The sequence below is a fragment of the Dipodomys spectabilis genome, unplaced genomic scaffold, assembly GCF_019054845.1.
Source record: "Dipodomys spectabilis isolate Male_0828 unplaced genomic scaffold, ASM1905484v1 ptg000073l, whole genome shotgun sequence".
NCBI lineage: Eukaryota > Metazoa > Chordata > Mammalia > Rodentia > Heteromyidae > Dipodomys > Dipodomys spectabilis.
The window spans coordinates 2,646,329-2,665,115 of record NW_024870750.1 but is presented as its reverse complement, the minus strand read 5'-3'; the positions used below and the strand labels follow the sequence as shown (position 1 = coordinate 2,665,115).

Genomic DNA, 18,787 nt, shown 5'->3' with positions numbered 1-18,787 from the left:
GCAAATGCAAAAAGGGTTGGGATCATTGCTCAAAAAGTAGAATGCCTGCCTAGCAGGCTCAAGGCTATAAGTTCAAACATCAGTATCACAAAAAAAAGTGTTGATTTTCCTTTCATTCCTGTTTTCTTTTTCTGTTGTGTAAGTAGAATATGATCTAAACCTCCCTATAGCAAGGATGACGTGTGTGATGCAGAAGCCAGCTACTGAGATGTGGTCTCGTATTTATTCCCGGGCTGAACTCAACTTTTTGGTACATTCGAAAAGATAGCTATCATAGTCTAAAATTAAAATCTTGTATGGAAGAGGCCTTCCAGCCTACTACAGTTCAGTAAATTTACATCCTTAAAATTTCAGTGACTCACTGAGAGGAGTGACTCACTCCACTCAGGAGGCTGAGAGCTGAAAATCATGGTTCAAAGCCAGCTGGGGCAGGAAAGTCTGTGAGACTGTATCTCCAATTAACATCCAGAAAACTGGACGTGGAGTTGTGATTCAACATTGTAGAGCACTAATCTTTAGGAACAGCATCCAGTCCCCAACTTCAAGCCCTTATGACCAACTGCAACAACAAAAAAGATCCAACAGCCTAGACACCAACAGATGATTGCAGTTCAAGGTCTGGGAAAAATATTTGTGAGACTCCCATCTCAACCAGTAGCTGGGTATTGATGGCCTATATTTTCTTATTCCAGCTACTCAGTAGGGTGAGATCAGGAGGATTCCAATTCTAGGCCACCCCAGGCAAAAATATCCACAGCACTCCATCTCAGCAGAGAAAGCTAGGCATGATGGTACAGTTCTGCAGGTACATTGGAGGATCAGTCTAGGCTGGCCTGGGTAAAAAGTGAGACCATATCTTGCAATAAGCCAGAACAAAATAAGCTTGAGGCATGGCTAAACAGCAGAGCATCTGCATAATAGGTGCAAAGCTCTGAGTTCAAACTCAAGTACAACAAAAGAAAAAAGATTCAACAGGTACAGCCTGTTTATTACAATATAAAGACATAAAAATCTTTGTGAGGGCTGGGAATATAGCTTAGTGGTAGAGTGCTTCCCTAGCATGAATGAAGCCCTGAGTTCGATTCCTCAGTATCACATAAACAGAAAAAGCCAGAAGTAGTACAGTGGCTCAAGTGGTAGAGCACTAGCCATAAGCAAAAGAAGCCCAGGGACAGTGCCCAGGTCCAAGGGGTGGGGGGTGGGGAATCTGTGAGATTGATAGGGGATAGATTTTTCTTTGGGGGGGTGGCGGGGGACGCAGCTGTCAGTCGTAGGGCTTGAACTCTGGGCCTGGGCGCTGTCCCTGAGCTCTTCAGCTCAAGGCGAGCACTCTACCACTTGAGCCACAGCACCACTTCCAGGGGATAGATTTTGTGAGCCATTAAGAGTTGACATAATTTTATGAAAATTTATATATGAACTTTAAAAGCATATAATTAATGAGTAAAGTATGTAATCATCTCTTTAACACTATTACAGAAAAGATATTTACGCAAAAGATAAATTTTGTCAGTGTGTCATAAACATTGTTATGCCAAGAATAATCCATAAGTGAAGATCACTTGTAATGCCTGAATTGCACTTTAAGAGAATATTTATTTATTGGGTTTTATTTTCATTTTACTTTGTTTTGATATGTACTCCTGGGTGACTTGACTCTTGCTTTCCAAAACCTACTAACTGATGAGATTTGTAGACATGCATTACTATACCTAGTTAAGGGAATTTACTTTTTAACTTGCTTTTTAAAGGATTGTTATACCATATAGCAGAGAATTACATAGTCTTTTTTAACAGTTTATATTTTAATATAATACATTCTTAAGGGTTTTGTGATATCTTGTGACTTTCCTGGTATAATACCCAGCATTTACTTATAAAGGAAACGAATAGATACCAAATTTCAAAATTACATATTTTTTGTTCTTAATTAAGGGTAGCTTCACAGAAAGAGTAACAAATTTAATTTTTCCTCTTCTGACAAGTTAGTGGGATCCTACCTAAAAAACAAAAGACAAAGGAGTTAGGGGTATAGCTAAAGTTGGTAGAATGCTTGCCTAGTGTGCTCAAGGAAGCACACTAGGCATTATCAATTGATTATCAGTGTTACTCTTCCTTTCTTTTTAATGAATTTCTAGTGTGAGTGAAGCAATCATGTTAGTGTAAATTAAAGTATGTTATGTTTTTATAAATATATGTATATAAAAAACCTTTTGAAATTAGGCTATTAATGTGATTTTTTTCCCTTTAAATATACAATAGCTCCTCTCCTAAATTATCTGAATGCCTTCAGAAGAAAAAAGAAATAATTGAGCAGATGGAGATGAAATTGGATACTGGCATTGACAGGCAAGTTGTTGGGTTATTTCTGTTGCATTTTTTAAATTGTAGAAACACAGTAGAGCAACATTTTTTAAGGTATAAATATGTTGTGATGTGAGTAGCACTATAATACTAATTAAGCATTTCTATCCCTAAACATAATTACCATTTTTAAATTTTTTGGTCAGTTGTGGGCCTTGAACTTAGGGCCTGGCTGCTGCCTCTGAGCCTCTTTGTTCTCAAGGCTAGTTCTCTACCACTTGAGCCCCAGTGCCACTTCCAGTTTTTGAGTGGTTAATTGGAGATAAGCATCTTACAGGGACTTTTCTGCCTGGACTGGCTTTGAACTGTGATCTTCAGATCTGAGCCTCCTGATAAGCTAGGATTATAGGTGTGAGCCACCAGCACCTGGCCATAATTACCAATTTTAAGAATATTCTCTCAACAAATTTAAAGTGTTAATATAGTATTACTAAATATAGTTACCATACTGTGTATTACATCTCCAGAATTGATTTTTATTGCATTACTGAAATCTTGCCCTTTTTGACTGTCATATCTATTTCTTCTACACCTCCCTTCCTTAGCCCTGCCAAGCAACAAATTCTGTACCACTGTTAGCTTCTTGTTTATATTCCACATCTGAGATCACAGAATATTTGTCTTTTTCTGTCTAGCTTTTTTCATCTAGTTTAATGTCCTCTAGTTTTACTCATGTAGTCGCAAATGACAGAATTTCCTTTTTAAGTCTCAATAATACACTGTTGTATAAATATACCACATATTCTTTCTCCATCCTTCATGGGACATCTAGTTTATTTTCATATCTTGGCTATTGTGAATAATTCTACACTGAACATTAGTTAAAGCAGTTCTCTCTCTAAGGTACTGATTTCATTTTGGTTGTGTATAGGTGTATAAGAGTTCCTCTTAATCTGAATCCTAGCCAACATTTAGCCATCTTTGGTCTTTTTTATAGTAGCCTTCCTGATAGATCCTGATCTCACTTTAAATACTTGTATTTACCTGATGACTAGTAATGTTGGGCAGCTTTTTATATATTTGTTGGTCATTTATATGTCTCCTTTTGAGAAATATCTGTCAAAGTTCTTTGCCCTTTTTAAATTTGTGTCGGTTTTTGTCTCTTTACTCTATTGGTTATTTCCTTTGCTGAGCAGAAGCTTTTTTTAGTTTACCGCACTCTTATCTGTATATTTTTGTTTGGGGAGTAATATTAAAAAAAATTGACATCAAGAAGATTTTCTGGTATCTTTACTAGCTAAAGTCTTAATGGTAAAGCCTTTAAACTGTTTTGAGTTTATTTTGTATATATGAAATCTACTTTTAATTTTCTCTGTTGTGATCAAGCAATATTCATGGCACCATTTAACAAGGATACTTTTTCTTGCTGTGTGTCTTTGGCACTCTTGTCAAAGATCCATGGATTATAATATCCTGAGTTGATTTCTGGCCCTGTCTTCTATTGCATTGGCCTACATGTCTGTTTTAAAGCTAGCATCATACTGTTGTAATTACTTACCATACTGTTAATTGGATTTATAATACATCTTGAAATTTAAAGTATAATACTTGCAGTTTCATCCTTGCTCAAGATTTCTTTGGCTATTTTAGAACTGAAAATTCATATGATTTTTTTTTCTATTTCTGTGAAAAACACTTGAAATTTTGATAGAGAATACTTTGAATCTGTATAACACTTTGGACAGTATGGATATTTTAATTATACTCTTATATGAATATAGAATGTATTTCCTTTTTTTTTCTCTCAGTTGTGGTGCTTGAACTCTGGGCCTGGGTGCTGACCCTCAGCTCTTCAGCTCAAGGCTAGCGCTCTACCACTTGAGCCACAGCGCCACTTCTAGTTTTCTGGTGGTTTTTGGAGATAAGAGTCTCACAGACTTTCCTGCCCAGGCTTGCTTTGAACCCTGATCCTCAGATCTCAGCCTCCTGAGTAGCTAAGATAACAGGCATGAGCCACCGGCACCTGGCTATTTCCATTTATTTATATCTTTTAACTTTTTTAGCTGTGTTTTAAATTTTTCAATGTACAAGTCTTTTTTACCCCTTTGTTTAATTCCTAAAATATTTTTTTCATTTTGTTATAAGTAAAATTAGGATATTTTGAGTAGATCATTGTTAGTATACAGAAACACAACTGATTTTTGTATATGAATTTTGCATTTTGTGACATTTCTGAATTCATTTTTGATGGAGTCTTTAGAGCTTTCTATATAGAATCATGTTACCTGCAGAGACAACTTTACTTTTCCCATACCAATTTACATGCTTTCTTTTGTGTTTTAATTTTAGTTTTTAACCTATTTCTCTAGCTAAGATTTTCAGTACTATGTTGAAGTGGTGAGAGTGTACATCCTTGCCTTGTTTTTGCTCTTAAAGGAAAAGCTTTCCAGCTTTTTGTCACTGATGTCTGTGTCTCATATTTTTTGGAGGATATATGGATATATGTCTGTGTGCACATACATAGTATGTGTGTATAAATAAGTTTTTTTCCTTCTATATTAGCCTGTGAGCTTTAATATTGGGGTGTTTGCATTAGTTACTCTGCTAAAAGCACAGTGGGCTAATGAGATCTCTTGAAGGACCTTGCGTATTAAGTAGCTCAGTGTTACTTGCTTCCCTGCTAATACTTTCATACCAGTAGGCCAGAAAAATCTTTCTGTCTAAAGCTTGTATCTTTCATTTTTGTGTTGTCATTTCAGCCTTTTCTCTGTGTTACTGAGGACTTCGGATCTTTCTCATAGTCATTTTGTTGTTCATCTGCACTTACCTATTATAACTAAAACCAATCATTGATTCTTGGTTATTGATTCTTGGTAATAAGAACCTTCAGCCTGAATGTACTACTCTATATCATAGCCTGCTGTAGTCCCAATTTTTTAATTCTCTGTGTACTTGTTTTCTGACTTCAGCAGAACCTTTAATCTCTTCATTTAATCTCCTTTAATCTCTTCATTTTATGGTAGTATCACAGTCCTTTTCTTAACTTGCTTTCATTCATTATTGTGTTAAAATTACTTGGCCTGTCTCTTGAATTACTTCTTTATATTTATTTAAATCTGTTTTCTTCAACCACATCTATCTTGCCAGAATCTGGATCAGTATGGTCTCGTTATTCCTGTAGCTGTGTGACTGCTTGTTGGAGAATATAAATTACATATTATTGCTATCATTGTAAATCTATGTTCTCATGTCTTAGTTGGATCTTTAGTGCCACTTTTTCATCATCTTAAATCCCCTTAGACTGAGAGCCTGGAATCTCCCACCTGCTTTTCTATGACATAGTCATTTTCCTTAAGCTTTCTCTCTTTCCACCTTCCTAAACACTGTATGTATAGTTTTGCCCTTGAAGATACTTGTCAAGGAATCAAATGAGGGACAGATTTTTAAGGTCTTCCAGAGTAGGAAATTATAGCCATGAGCCTTTTGATTCAAGACATATAGTTGACTTTTTTTAATTCTGAGGTTTACCAATAGCAAAAGTTTTATGGTGATACGATATTAAATAATTTTAGTGTTGTAAATGATATAAGTAAAAGTATCAAACAGATGTATCAAATAAATTATGTTTTCAATTCTCCAGGACACTAAATTGTATGATTGGTCAGATGAAGCATATTTTGGCTGCAGAACAGAAGAAAACAGATTTTAAGCCAGAAGATGAAAATAATGTTTTGATTCAGTATACTAATGTAAGTAAAGCTATTCAGCTTGCTAATAAAATTCCATCACTGTATCTTACTATGTCCTCTGTTTTCTGTTATTTGTATAAATTATTGAAAAAAATATATACTATTCTTTCTCCTTACTTAAGCTGATATACATACCTATATAGTAAATGTAGGAAAACTTTTACAGGCCTGTGTGAAAGTCTGTGCTTATGTAAGAAAACAAGTTGAGAAGATTAAAAATTCCATGGATGGAAAAAATGTAGATACAGTTTTGATGGAACTTGGAGTACGCTTTCATCGACTTATTTATGAGCATCTTCAACAATATTCCTACAGTTGTATGGGTGGCATGTTAGCAATTTGTGATGTTGCTGAATATAGGAAGTGTGCCAAAGACTTCAAGGTATGTATGCACAAAAAATCAAACTTGCATGTAAGATCAGAAATATAAATCTGATCATTATGGTTATTAAAATGTTATTTAACTTTTGTTGATACGCAGATGAATACGTACATATTCTATCTAAAAAAGTGTTGCTTCAGTCTTGTTTTCAGTGTTAACACTTTCTTCTTGCTTTGTTTTCACCAGATCCTATTTTAGTTGCATAGTCCAAATAGCCTTATTTGACATCCATGACCATACATTAAGAAAATAATATTTTTCATGTATGGCCTTCTGAACTTTTTCCCTCAGTTTAAATTATTTAAGAAAGGTGTTAATGATAACTTGTTTATCAGTTATTAATTATTGAGACAACTGACATAATACAAATCTTTTCAAAAGATTATGGAAATATTTTAGTGTTAACTTTTTAGAAGCCAAGTATTAACTTTCAAGTTCTAATATTTAGTGAGTTCTAATTAGAAGTATATACAAAACATTTGCCAAATTAATTATAAAGTAAGAAATTATTTTGTTTCAGTGGGTTTTTTTTTCCTCTCATTTCAGATTCCAATGGTATTACATCTTTTTGATACTCTGCATGCACTTTGCAATCTTCTGGTAGTGGCTCCTGATAATTTAAAGCAGGTCTGCTCAGGAGAACAACTTGCTAATCTGGACAAGAACATACTTCACTCCTTTGTACAACTTCGTGCTGACTATAGATCTGCTCGCCTTGCTCGACATTTCAGCTGAGGTTGAATTTACAATGGAAATGTGTTTTATTTCATCAAGCCTTGGTTGATGGAAAGCACAGGAGATTCCTTATGACACAGCCAACATTTAATTGGAAGGAAAATGACTGGAAGAAAACAGCAGCCATAGTTAATCCTTGAGGTCTTATTTGAAATTTGGACACTAGCTATATTTTTCTCCCGGTTACTTGAATTTATTAATTTCAAATTTGGCAAAACCACGTGTCACTGTTTTTATCCTGGAAAATGTTGGTGTGAGAAGGGAAATGAAAATTTACCAGTGCTCTAGTTCTTGTCTTTCACATAGTCCATCTGAAGGGGTATGCATTAATAATGGGTGAAACACAGCAAAACCACATTTATTATCCATCAGTTTTTATTGACCTTTCCAGCACTGGTAGTTATTAATCAAAATATTTTTAAGATTTCTTGAATCTTTTGCTTTTTTTCAAAAAGTTAGCAGTTGAACATCATTTCTGTAGTTTACTGATTGGAAGTTTTTCTGAGAAACAGCAGTGCTAATGTTATAAATTAAAGTAAAATGGTAAATGTTTTATATAGACACTAGAAAGTGGATCAGAACATACCTGCCTTCTGGGTAAAATTTAAAGTTTACTATTTCTTATTTGGTAAATAGGTTTTAAGCCAGTTCTAGCAAGAAACTAATGAAACTACCTTATTTTATATATCACAAAGATATGTTGGAGAACTTTACCTAAAGGACCATATTTATTCATTTTTTAATAGCATAGGAAAGTTAAAAAGTGAGATACAGTCTAAAAGGTGCATATGAGAAATAATTGACAATGTTTAGCATCAGTGCAGTCCTTTTAAATTTCTATCGTTGCTAAACTTGAATAAGATTGGAGGGCTAAACATGTAGGTAATCTTCTATTTTAAGAGGAATTGATACATATTCTATATTTGGAGACAAGCTTTGCAAAGACTGATTGCTTCTCCAATGCATAAATTCTTTTTTTCAGAGTGTTTTAAAAGTTTCTTCTTGGATATGGTTAATTGAATTGGCTTAATATGGTGATATAGTCACTTACACATGATAAACATTAATAAAAGTTTAGACAGGCCATTACTCTATAAACATTATGAACTTGCTCTGTGAAAATGCATTTTAAATTATATGTTGTGTATCAGTTTCCATTGTGTTGTTCATAGTCCTCTACGAACCAGAACAATTTTAATGTTCAATTTGTTCTCAGCACTTTTTCCTTTAATGTAGGCTTTGGGGCTTAAATTTGGAAAACCACTTTTCCTCTGAGAACCTGATTCTGAATAGTTATTAACTTTTCCAAACTTTCTGAGTCCAAAACTAACAACCATTTAAGTTACTATTGATCGAATTTTCTTCATTTTCTGTTTAGCCCAGTGTTACCAAGGCAAAGCAAGGGAGATGAACTATGCCAACTTTTGTCAACACATTTTAGGACATTGTGGCAGCTTTAGAAGGCTTTCCAGATTTATATTCTGCAGCCAAGGGAGAGCCAGAACAGGTTTTGGATACTAGAAAAAGTCATGCTTGTTCTATTGCCATTTTAGAGAGCTCTGATGTGAATTCAAATTATACCTCTGTTACTTAAAGCCAACAATTTAAGGCAGTAGTTTTACTGGCCATTTGAACTCTTTGTACAGTGTCAATTTGTAAAAAAAAAAAAAAAAGAAAAAGAAAAAAGAAAAAAAATCTCAGATGAAATATGAGATATAACATTTTAAGACTTCTAAGCCAGAGAAGCACTTCAGATTATTTTGTTTGGATTAATTTTTAAAATGTAAAGCATATATTTGTTGCTTAGATATTTTGTTAATTATTATTTCCATGCTTGAGTTTTGTGCAATATTTTCCATTATGTCCATTTATAGGACAATGACAAATTCATAAGTGATTACCTAATTTAGAAGTGTTAACATTAATGCTCAATAAACAAATTCCCTTCAATTGTTTTTTTATTTCACTCTTCTTTTTACATTTAAGGACATCCATACTAAATTTTATAACATTTCTATTTAAAACTTTAAGATACTTATTTTTCATAGCACTGGTCTTTTTACTTTTTTCTTTTTTTAGCAGAAATGTACTTGACTGTATAATCAAGGTTATAAATTTAGCCTAAACACAGATATTTCTCTAAGAAAAAAAAAATGTTGAGCGAAGCAATATACATTCTTTGTTATCTGGATTTTAAAGTATTTTCATATGTAGGCATCATAAAATTTATAACCAGGAAGAGATGATGAAGGGAAAACTTTGTAACAGTCCACAGTTCCACATAAGACATGTAATATTTAGGTAAAACTAAAACAGTACAAATTATTTTTTCATAAAACTTTTGTATGTGGAATATAAAACAGATTTAAGAAAGAAATGTAGTCCTTTTAACTGTATTGAAAATGAGAGTAGATGGGCGATGGTGGCTCATGCCTATAATCCTAGCCACTCAGGAGGCTGAGAACAGAATCATGGATGGAAGCCAGCCCTGGCTGGAAACTCTGTGAGACTCTTATCTCCAATAAACTACTCAAAAAAGCTGAAAGTGCCACTGTGGCACAAGTGGTAGAACGCTCACCTTGAGGAAAAGAAGCTCAGGGACAGCGTCCAGGCCAAGTTCAAGCCCCAGGACTGGCAAAAAAAAAAGAAGAAAAGAAAATGAGAATGGATGAGGAGTTGATGAAAAATATTAAGTAACAACTGAGTTGATCTTTAGATGGCCACCTGACCATTTCAAGGTAGTTATTGGCATCATTTTGAAGGTGATCCTAGTTTCAAGTCCTTAGGATTTTGTTTTAGGAATAGTTAACAGGTTCATTTAAAGTAGGTTAAATTGCTGGTGCCAGTGGCTCATGCCTGTAATCTTAGCTTTTCAGGATCTGAGGTTTGCAGTTCAAAGCCAGTGTGGGCAGGAAAGTCCATGAGACTCTTCAAATTAACCAGAAAATCAGAAGTGGTAGAGTACTAGCCTTGAGTAAAAAGTTTAGGGACAGCATTCAGTTCCTGAGTTCAAGCCCCATGACTGAAAAATAAAAAAATAATGTAGGTTCAATTAAAATTTGAAATAGATTAATGTATGTTATATTTTAGAACATTCTTCTTTTTCCTCTTTTAAGTATTTCACTTTCTGAATACTATCCTTCTGGCTTACAGTGAAATTATTGATCAGTCAACATACTGATTTCCAGGTAGAAAATGTAATTCCTTAAGATGATCTTTTCTCACCTAATATGGTTAGTATTAAAAATAAAGAGAAAACATTACTGGTTCCTGTAATACTATAAAACTGTCAACATGGACATACTTACAAGATATAGTGACTTAAGGCCTGTTTGAATTTATGTGGGAGATAGCACAGTTCACTCAGTGCATACTTTGTTGGTGACTGAAAAAAGCTCACCTCTGGCCAGTTATATTTTAATGCAAAAATATTCTGTCATTGGCCACATATTGCATATTGACTTCTTAGAAGAGTTGAGATGTTTTTCAGAATCATACTGAATTCTGATTTCTAGTGGAGAATTTGACATCAAAAGCATTTTATGCTTTTAGACAAATTAACTACATTCAGTTCCTGTACTACTCTGCTTGAGAAGGCTTATCCTACAATATATGATGTACTTTGGAAGAAAAGACCAATTTGTATTATTAGACTAATTCTATTTGAAGTACAAAATAGTTAACAATTTAAAGAATTTTAATGCACAATAAAGATAATTTTAGATACATTTGTTAGATTTAAGTCCCATGTATTATGCTGAGTCCTTTGCATGGATTCTCTTATTTGATTCAAAGGTAACTTCTAAGTACTATTATTTTTATTTAACAGGTGAAAATCCTAAGGCACAAAAAGGTAAGTAGACAGACCTGTGAAGGTCTGCAGCTGCTAAAAGCTCATTTAAATGCTTTTTAAAAGCTCATTTAAAAGCTGCTTTAAGTCTTTCCAAGTTTAGTGGTGAAACTACCTTACGAGTGCATATGAGAATAACCTGACAGAATAGTGGATCTCTCTCTTTCTCTTGTATTCTGTTATTTTTCTTATGTAACAAATGGCTTCTTTAGTTTGATAGGCTTGTTTTGCTTAATCTATTTTTCTTTTTGTTCAATGGTTGACTGCCATTCTGAGGTTTAGATTATGATGTTAGAGTGTAGTATCAGTATATAAATTACTGTTGGATTTGCTTATGTGTCCAGTATGTGGTCATGCTTTCTTAGTTTTTTAAAATTAAGCAGTCATGAGATTTTAATTGAATAAATTCATACTTAATAGAAATTTTTTATACATGAAGTTTTAGTAAGTGTTATACAGTCAGATACTGTTTCTGCTTAGTGACAAGTCTAGGTATTTTGCACAATATTTTGTAACATGATAGAAAATGTTTAACTACCTTAGAAGCTATGAGGAAACCAGTATTTATACATTCAGTCATAGACTACATCTCAGAAGTTTGCTGATTCTGTTCAGAGCATTGACTGTTTTTAACCAGGGCCTCATTTCTTGCTAAGCAAATACTCTACTACTTGAGTCATGCCTGAATCCTTTTGGTTTTCTTGTTTTGGTTTGGTTTGGTTTTTGTTTTTGCCATTTGGATTTCACAGTCTTGCCCTTTTGCCCCAGCAAGTCTCAGACTATAATCCTACTTCTATCTGCCAAGTATCTGAGATCACAGATACGTACCACCATAGAGTGTGTTGGCACTTTTTTTTAATATCAGTACTAATAATAGTGAAAATGTAGGGCAAAAAGTACTGTATAAGCAATCCGTAATCATTTTTATAATACCAATATTGAATGCTAACTCTTCTAAAAATTGTTTAACACATTTTATTCCTACCAATGATAAATCACTTCTCTTTCCTAGTTTAGTGAGGAAACAGCCTCTGAAGCATATGGTAGAGAGGAACCTGACACATTAGAAAAAGACTTTTAGTTGGTAAATAGGAACAACTACCCTGATAGCCCTAGACTTAACAAAATTCATATTTTTAAATTAGGCCTTGTATATTTTATATCTTATCACTACTATTCAGTAGGTTTTTATGATTAAGTATCTTTTTAGAGAAGACAAATACATTTGCTCATTTTCTAAATGGCTAGGTTGCAGTTTGCCTCTCCATACAAAATTAAATAAGAATATCACATTGTACTAGAAATAGCAAACAGTCTCAGAGGCAAACCATTTATTCAGAAGGCATAGATTTCCTTTAGACAGCAGTGATGCATTACAAATATATAATTATTTGCACTAATATTTGAGCAGGTGGAATGGATTAGAACATGGTCAACATTACACTGCTGATAACATGTATTTTTCCATATTAATATGTACTGCACAACATGTATTAAAATTGTCAATAATTCATTTTAACCAAGAAACTAATATTTATATTACTATGTTTAGGAGACAGTAACCAACTGAGCAACTTTTAATTTAAAAGTTTGAAACTGGAATTGTTTACTTTCAAAAACCCATTTAAATTACTTTATCATCAGTGAAAGGTTTGTAAAGCATAGACTTATCAGTGACTGGCGACTTAATAGGAAGAAATATGGAAGGATAAGAAGGATAAGAATCTTGAACGAGAAAGTTAAGTTTCATTTATAACTCAGCTGACTGATTTCTTTAGTGGATTTCCACTGTTGGTAATCTTAAATGAAGAAAATGTCTTTCCCCTTCTCATCATATCTTTATATTCATAAACTAAGTGAAGATTGGAAAGAACTAGTTCAGAGGAACTAATCTTTAGTGGTAGATTTTTCAAATATTTAACTAGTTTTTTAGATTGATCTTCCTGATGTTCTTATAATCTTAAATAGCCAGCTAGATGCTTTGGAATGAAGCTATCTTTGCCTGCCTGCCACTGTAATCTTTATATTATAGGTGACCAACCAATCCTTTTAACTCTGGCCTTTCATTGTGCCAGTTCTATCACACCTGAATTTTTTTTTAAACTATGAAGGCTATTATCCAAATAGAATCCAGACAATGCTGACCTAAAGAAAACTGAAACTACTTCTGAGTACATTGTTTGAAAATACTGTGTATTACTTAGAGCTAATATAGAAGGTTCACATGAAATTTTATGGAAGTACTTTATAAAGAATAATAAGTGCCAGGAGCCTGTGGCTTACGCCTGTAATCCTAGCAACCCAGGAGGCTGAGATCTGAGGATCATGGTGCAAAGCTAGCCTGGGCAGGAAAGTCCATGAAACTCATCTCCAATTAACCACCCCAAAACCAGAAATGGCGCTGTGGCTCAAGTGGAAGAGTGGTCACCTTGAGCTGAAGAGCTGAGGGACAGCAGCCAAGCCCAGAGTTGAAGCCCTTGACTGACAAAAAAGAAGAAGAGGAGGAGGAGGAGGGGAATAAGTACCTATTCTTCACTAGAATTTATTTTCAGATTTTACCATAAGAGGAAAAAGTTATTTTTTATAGTACTATTTTTTATAGTGCATTTTTATTTCAAATACAGAATTCATATAACTCCTATACTGAACAACACCTAGAACCATGTCACTATTGTAATAGTTGGAATGTGTGTGTGTGTTTAAATTAGACCCAAAATCATTTATGAGAAAAATTAGGGGAAAATTAAGGACAACCAAAATATGTACACAATGGACATAGAAATTAGAAGAGTTCGCTACAGTTAGACTACTTTTGTGTATTTCATTGAATTCATTTTTAAAAATTTTTATTTTATTGTAAAGATGCTGTACAGATTTACAGTTATATGATCAACTTTTTTTTTTTAATTGTGTTTTTGGTTTTTAGGCAGTGCTGGGGTTTGAAATCAGGGACTTGCCTCTTGCTAGACAGGCTTTCTCCTTTACCATTTGAAACATGCCCCAGCCCATTTTGCTTTGGTTATTTTTGAGATAAGGTCTCATTTAGGCTCAAGTCATTCTGGAACACAATCCTCCTATTTATACTTCCTGCATAGGTAGGATGACAAGTACATACTCCCAACCTAGCTTTTGATTGGTTCAAATGAGATCTTGGAAAGTTTTTTTTTTTGTTTTTTTTTTTTTTTTACCAGGCTGGCCTTTAACGACAACCCTTTCAATCTTCCTGAGTAGCTTGACTCACAGATATGATGGATTATACTCATCCTTTATGAATGTTTAAATAATGATAAGGATATTGGTTTATGTTCTCCCTTCTGCTTTTTTGTCAGTCTTTGGCTTGAACTCTGGGCCAGAGTGCTGCCCTTGAGCTTCTTTGTGCTTAAGGCTAGCACTCTACCACTTGAGCCACAGGGCCACTTCTGGCTTTTTCTGAGTAGTTCGTTGGAGATGAAAGTCTCATGGACTTTCTTGCCCCGGCGGGCTTTGAACCACCATCCTCAGAACTCAGCCTCCTGAGTAGCTATGATTACAGGTGTGAGCCACTGGGTGTCTAGCTCCTGTTTTTTAAAGGAAAATTTTTGGAATAACCTCAAGCTTACTGGTGGGTTATAAACTGAATATTTTTTCCCTTTTAGAATAAATTGCTTCTATGATGCTTCTTTCCCTGCAATACTTTTGTATTTTCAAAAAGAAGAAATTTTCTTGTACAGTTAACCCTGTACAGCCATCAAATTTGGAAAGCTAATCGTGAGGCCCCTCTCAAGTCTTACAAGTTGTCCCAGTAGTGTCTTGGGATCATGTATTGCTTTAGGCTGTTGTGTTTGTAGTGACTTTGATTCTTGGACGGTTCCTTAGTTTCTCCTGACTTTGTGACCCATGACACTTTAATTTCTTATAAGTGAGACATATCTTTCCTATATTTAGATTTTGTTACCTCATGATTAGATTCCGGTTGTAATTGTTGGGGAGTATTGCAGATGCTAGTCTGTATTTTCATTTTTCTCCTATCAGGTAGTGAACAATACTATCTTGTTGTTTTCTGTTGCTGTTCATTTTGATGCCCTGCTTAAAATAGCAGATTTCTCCACTGTAGAGCTACTATTTTTCCTTTTGCAAATATTTTGTTGAGAAGAGTTTGAAGGTATGTATATATCATGTTTCTAACCAAAGCTTCAGTTTCCTTCTGTCACCATAGATTCATGATTTTCTATTTAGGGGATTATAATACTTTATCCTATCTCAGATTGTCCAAAATTTGGTTAATAGCAGCCTCTTGAAGTTGAGTTTTTATGGCCTTTTGACATGTTGCCATCATTTAAAAAGCACCATGACCTTCAGCGTAACGGGGTTTTTCAAGTTCATTTTGCACTTGTATTGCCCCAGATCTGGAATCAGCCATCCTTCCAAACTTTTACAATTGAGGTGTTTTCTCGGTGGATAGTGCTAGGGATCTTTATGTGTACACACACACAAACACGTATTTTGTATACACACATGCTTCCTCTGTGTGACACCCTTCCCACCCCACCTGAGCTTTCCACCCTTGCTCAGGAGAAGGGCATCTCCCTCCCATTCAGGTACTGTAGTTGTACTTTAGGAACAAATTGGGTGAATGAATATGGTCTTCACAGAAGTCATATAAAGATTAAAAATTTCTAAATAAATTACTCATAGTTTTGTGCCTCAGAAATTGCTTTATTTTGATGTTTTTCCCAGTTGTGGTAAATTAGTAAACTTGAATTGAGTGTAAAGTGTTACACCAAAGACACCAAAGTTAAATTTTAAATGAATTAAATTTGGAATGCCTACTATTATATTTTTCTGTAATCTTCATACTGTAATTTATTTAATAGTAGAGTACTGCAGAGAAATGTGAATCGAAGTCTGACCATTAAAAACTGAATATAACAATAGGTTATTTTGCTAATAAAGTTCAAAGGAAAAAACATATAATTGTTGTTTTTGAAGGCTTTGAAAAAATACATGTTAAGTAAGATGGACATATGAGAAAGGAATCGACTGATGTTGGATCTCATACGTACTAAGATAAACTTCATGTGAAATAGCAGGTAAACTGGCTAAATTACCAAAATTATAAATCTAAAAAGGTTAGAATTCAAACTCATGCCCTCTGGCTCCCAGAACCAATGTTTTAACCACTTTGTTATTTTACATGTAGAAAGATTTCATCAAGGAAGTCAATGTGTGGTTGGGCAAAATGCGAGTAGTGTTTCAAAAGGCAAGGGAGAGGGGCCAGTAGTGACTCATTTACAAAAGTGCAGATATGAGTCAACTGTCATATTCAATGAATAAGATACCTGCCTTCAGGGTAGAGCTCAGTGTGAGCACCATCAGAAAAGCAAGTGGAACTGGAATAATTGGGTTGGGGTTAGCCAAAAACAAACAAACAAAAACAAAAAACTTCAATGCTATGTCAGTTGATTTGTGTTTCATTACAAAGACAACAGGAAACCATTAAAGATTAAGTGGGTGAATGACATTGTGAACAATTCTGTATTTTAGGACATGCAATAGGAATGTATGCTGTGGACCAGAGAAGTGAAGGGAGAAAACAACAACAAAAAACAGACTATTGCATGGATGGTGACTGGTGAAGGCCTGAACTAGAGGAGGTGGTTCAGGAATGAAGTCGAACAATACTAGGGAATAAAGTGATTATTGGCTCCATAAAATAATGAGACACTTTTTCTGTAAAGCATCAATTGCTTATCAGGAAGAGGCAAATATAATGGACCATTGAAAATGACAGTAAACCAAAAATCTATAGCTGTAACTGGAGATTTATAATGGACATTATTCACTTTAAATCATATATAATAAATTCATTTCTTATTTGACACTTAAAAAACCTGACAAATTCACAAAGACTTACCAGTTCAACCAATATCAGGAAATGTCTTACATATTCTATAGGCATTCAAAAACAATGTCAACTCCCCAAGAAACTCAAAGAAATGTTACTTTACTTCAAAATAATTTTAAATTTGTTATCACTTGTAGTCAGATTAAAAAGTATATATTAATAATCCCAATAGTTATTAGGAATAGTTCAGTAAATTCTTATAGAAAGAGAATGTCCAATATTCTATATTAGCCAATAAAGCCTTAATCCCCCAAACTGAGACATTACAAGATAGGAAATTACAGACTATTCCAAAACAAATTCCAAACCTAGCAATATTTAAAAAGGAAAATATATACACAGAAGTTTAGGGAATAGAAAGTTGATTAAATTTTTCAAAAATCAAATTTACCATATTTTTTGGATAAAGGCGAATAGTCAAAGAAGAAAAAAGCTGATGGAACTATTATTGATTTTTTTAATCCAACAAATTCTGAGTTAGAAGTTCTTTAATCTGAGATTACCTACAAAAAATACAACAAAGTTTATAATGTATGATATGAATATAATATGAAATGAAATTGAAAACCTTGAGATCAGTAATGAGGCAAGGACATTTGCTCTTCTGTTTAATATTATACTGGAGATCCTTGCCAATGCAATAAGGTGGAAAGAAATTACATTATTTGTAGATACTATGTGCATAGAAAAATCTATATAAGATAACTGTCATAACATGAATTTAGCAGGGTTGCTGGACGCAAAATCCATATACAAGAAACTATCTTTTTTTACACTAGCAATAACAGCCTGAAAATAAAACTTAAAACAATTTCCAATTATAAAAATGTCAAAAAATAGCAAAAGACATCTATGCCTAAGACTTCAAAACAATGAGTGAGGTGAAAGGAAGGCCATAAACATGTATCAGAAGATTCAATATAAGTAAATTGCCCACAGAGTGATCCCTACATTTAATAGTCATAACCAAAATAGCCATATTTGTTGTGGAATTGTTAGGCTGATTCTACAATTCACAAAGAAATGCAAAAGCCATAACAAAGATGTTCTAGAAGAAAAAGTTTGACTATATTCACTACTAGATACTAACAGTGCAAAGTTACAAGGTAGTCTGTGGGCGGGGTATGACTAAGAAGTAGAGTGTTTGCTTACAATGTGAACAAGGCCCTGACTTTGATCCCCAGCACGCAAAGACTTACCATTAGAACAGTATGTCACTTGCAGGGGAAATGCATGTACCTAATACAAATCATGTTAAGTGAAGTACACCAGGCTCAGACAAACAGCACATGTTTTTCTTTCATATTCAAAAACTAGATCTAAAATACAGCTAGGTATAACAGATACAGGGCTCTATGTATTTATATACAAACTGATTCAAGGAGGGTATACTTAGGGAAGGAATCCAAAAGTATAACTCCTCTGAACAGCTAAGGTACTGTTTATCAAAACAAATGCCAGGAAATCAAAACATGTTTTATTTTTTTGAGGGGGTATATTGAAGTTCAAAGCCAGCCTGGGAAAGAAAGTCTATGAGACTCTTATCTCCAATTAACCACCTAAAAATTGTAAGTGATGCTGTGGCTCAAGGTAGAGTGCTAACCTTGAGCAAAAAAGCTCAGGGACAGAGCACAGGTTCAAGCCCTATGACAGCCTTCCTCCCTCAAAAAAAAAAAAAAAAAAAAAAAATACAAAACACCAACAACCAAAACAAGTGAACTCTGTATCTGTAACTTGTGGGTAGGGATGAGAGGAGGAAAATGGAGTAGAATGAAGGAAGGGATGACATTGTAAATAAACATTGTACTTATAACGACTTATGGAATTGTAACCCTTCTAATAATTCTTACTTAATTCTTATTTACAATAGAAAAAAAGATGCT

General features: G+C 34.0%; 1 protein-coding gene across 1 annotated transcript in view; it reads left to right on the top strand.

Moving 5' to 3' along the window:
- The window catches only part of Exoc5 (exocyst complex component 5), a 51,765-nt gene extending 42,645 nt beyond the window's left edge, over window positions 1-9,120 (top strand). Inside the window, exons 15-18 of the mRNA XM_042682510.1 lie at window positions 2,263-2,349; window positions 5,945-6,053; window positions 6,220-6,435; window positions 6,982-9,120. Of these exons, the coding sequence (XP_042538444.1) occupies window positions 2,263-2,349; window positions 5,945-6,053; window positions 6,220-6,435; window positions 6,982-7,170 (601 nt within the window). The 3' untranslated portion in view covers window positions 7,171-9,120. The remainder of the gene's footprint in view (window positions 1-2,262; window positions 2,350-5,944; window positions 6,054-6,219; window positions 6,436-6,981) is intronic.
- The last annotated feature ends 9,667 nt before the right edge of the window (window positions 9,121-18,787 follow it).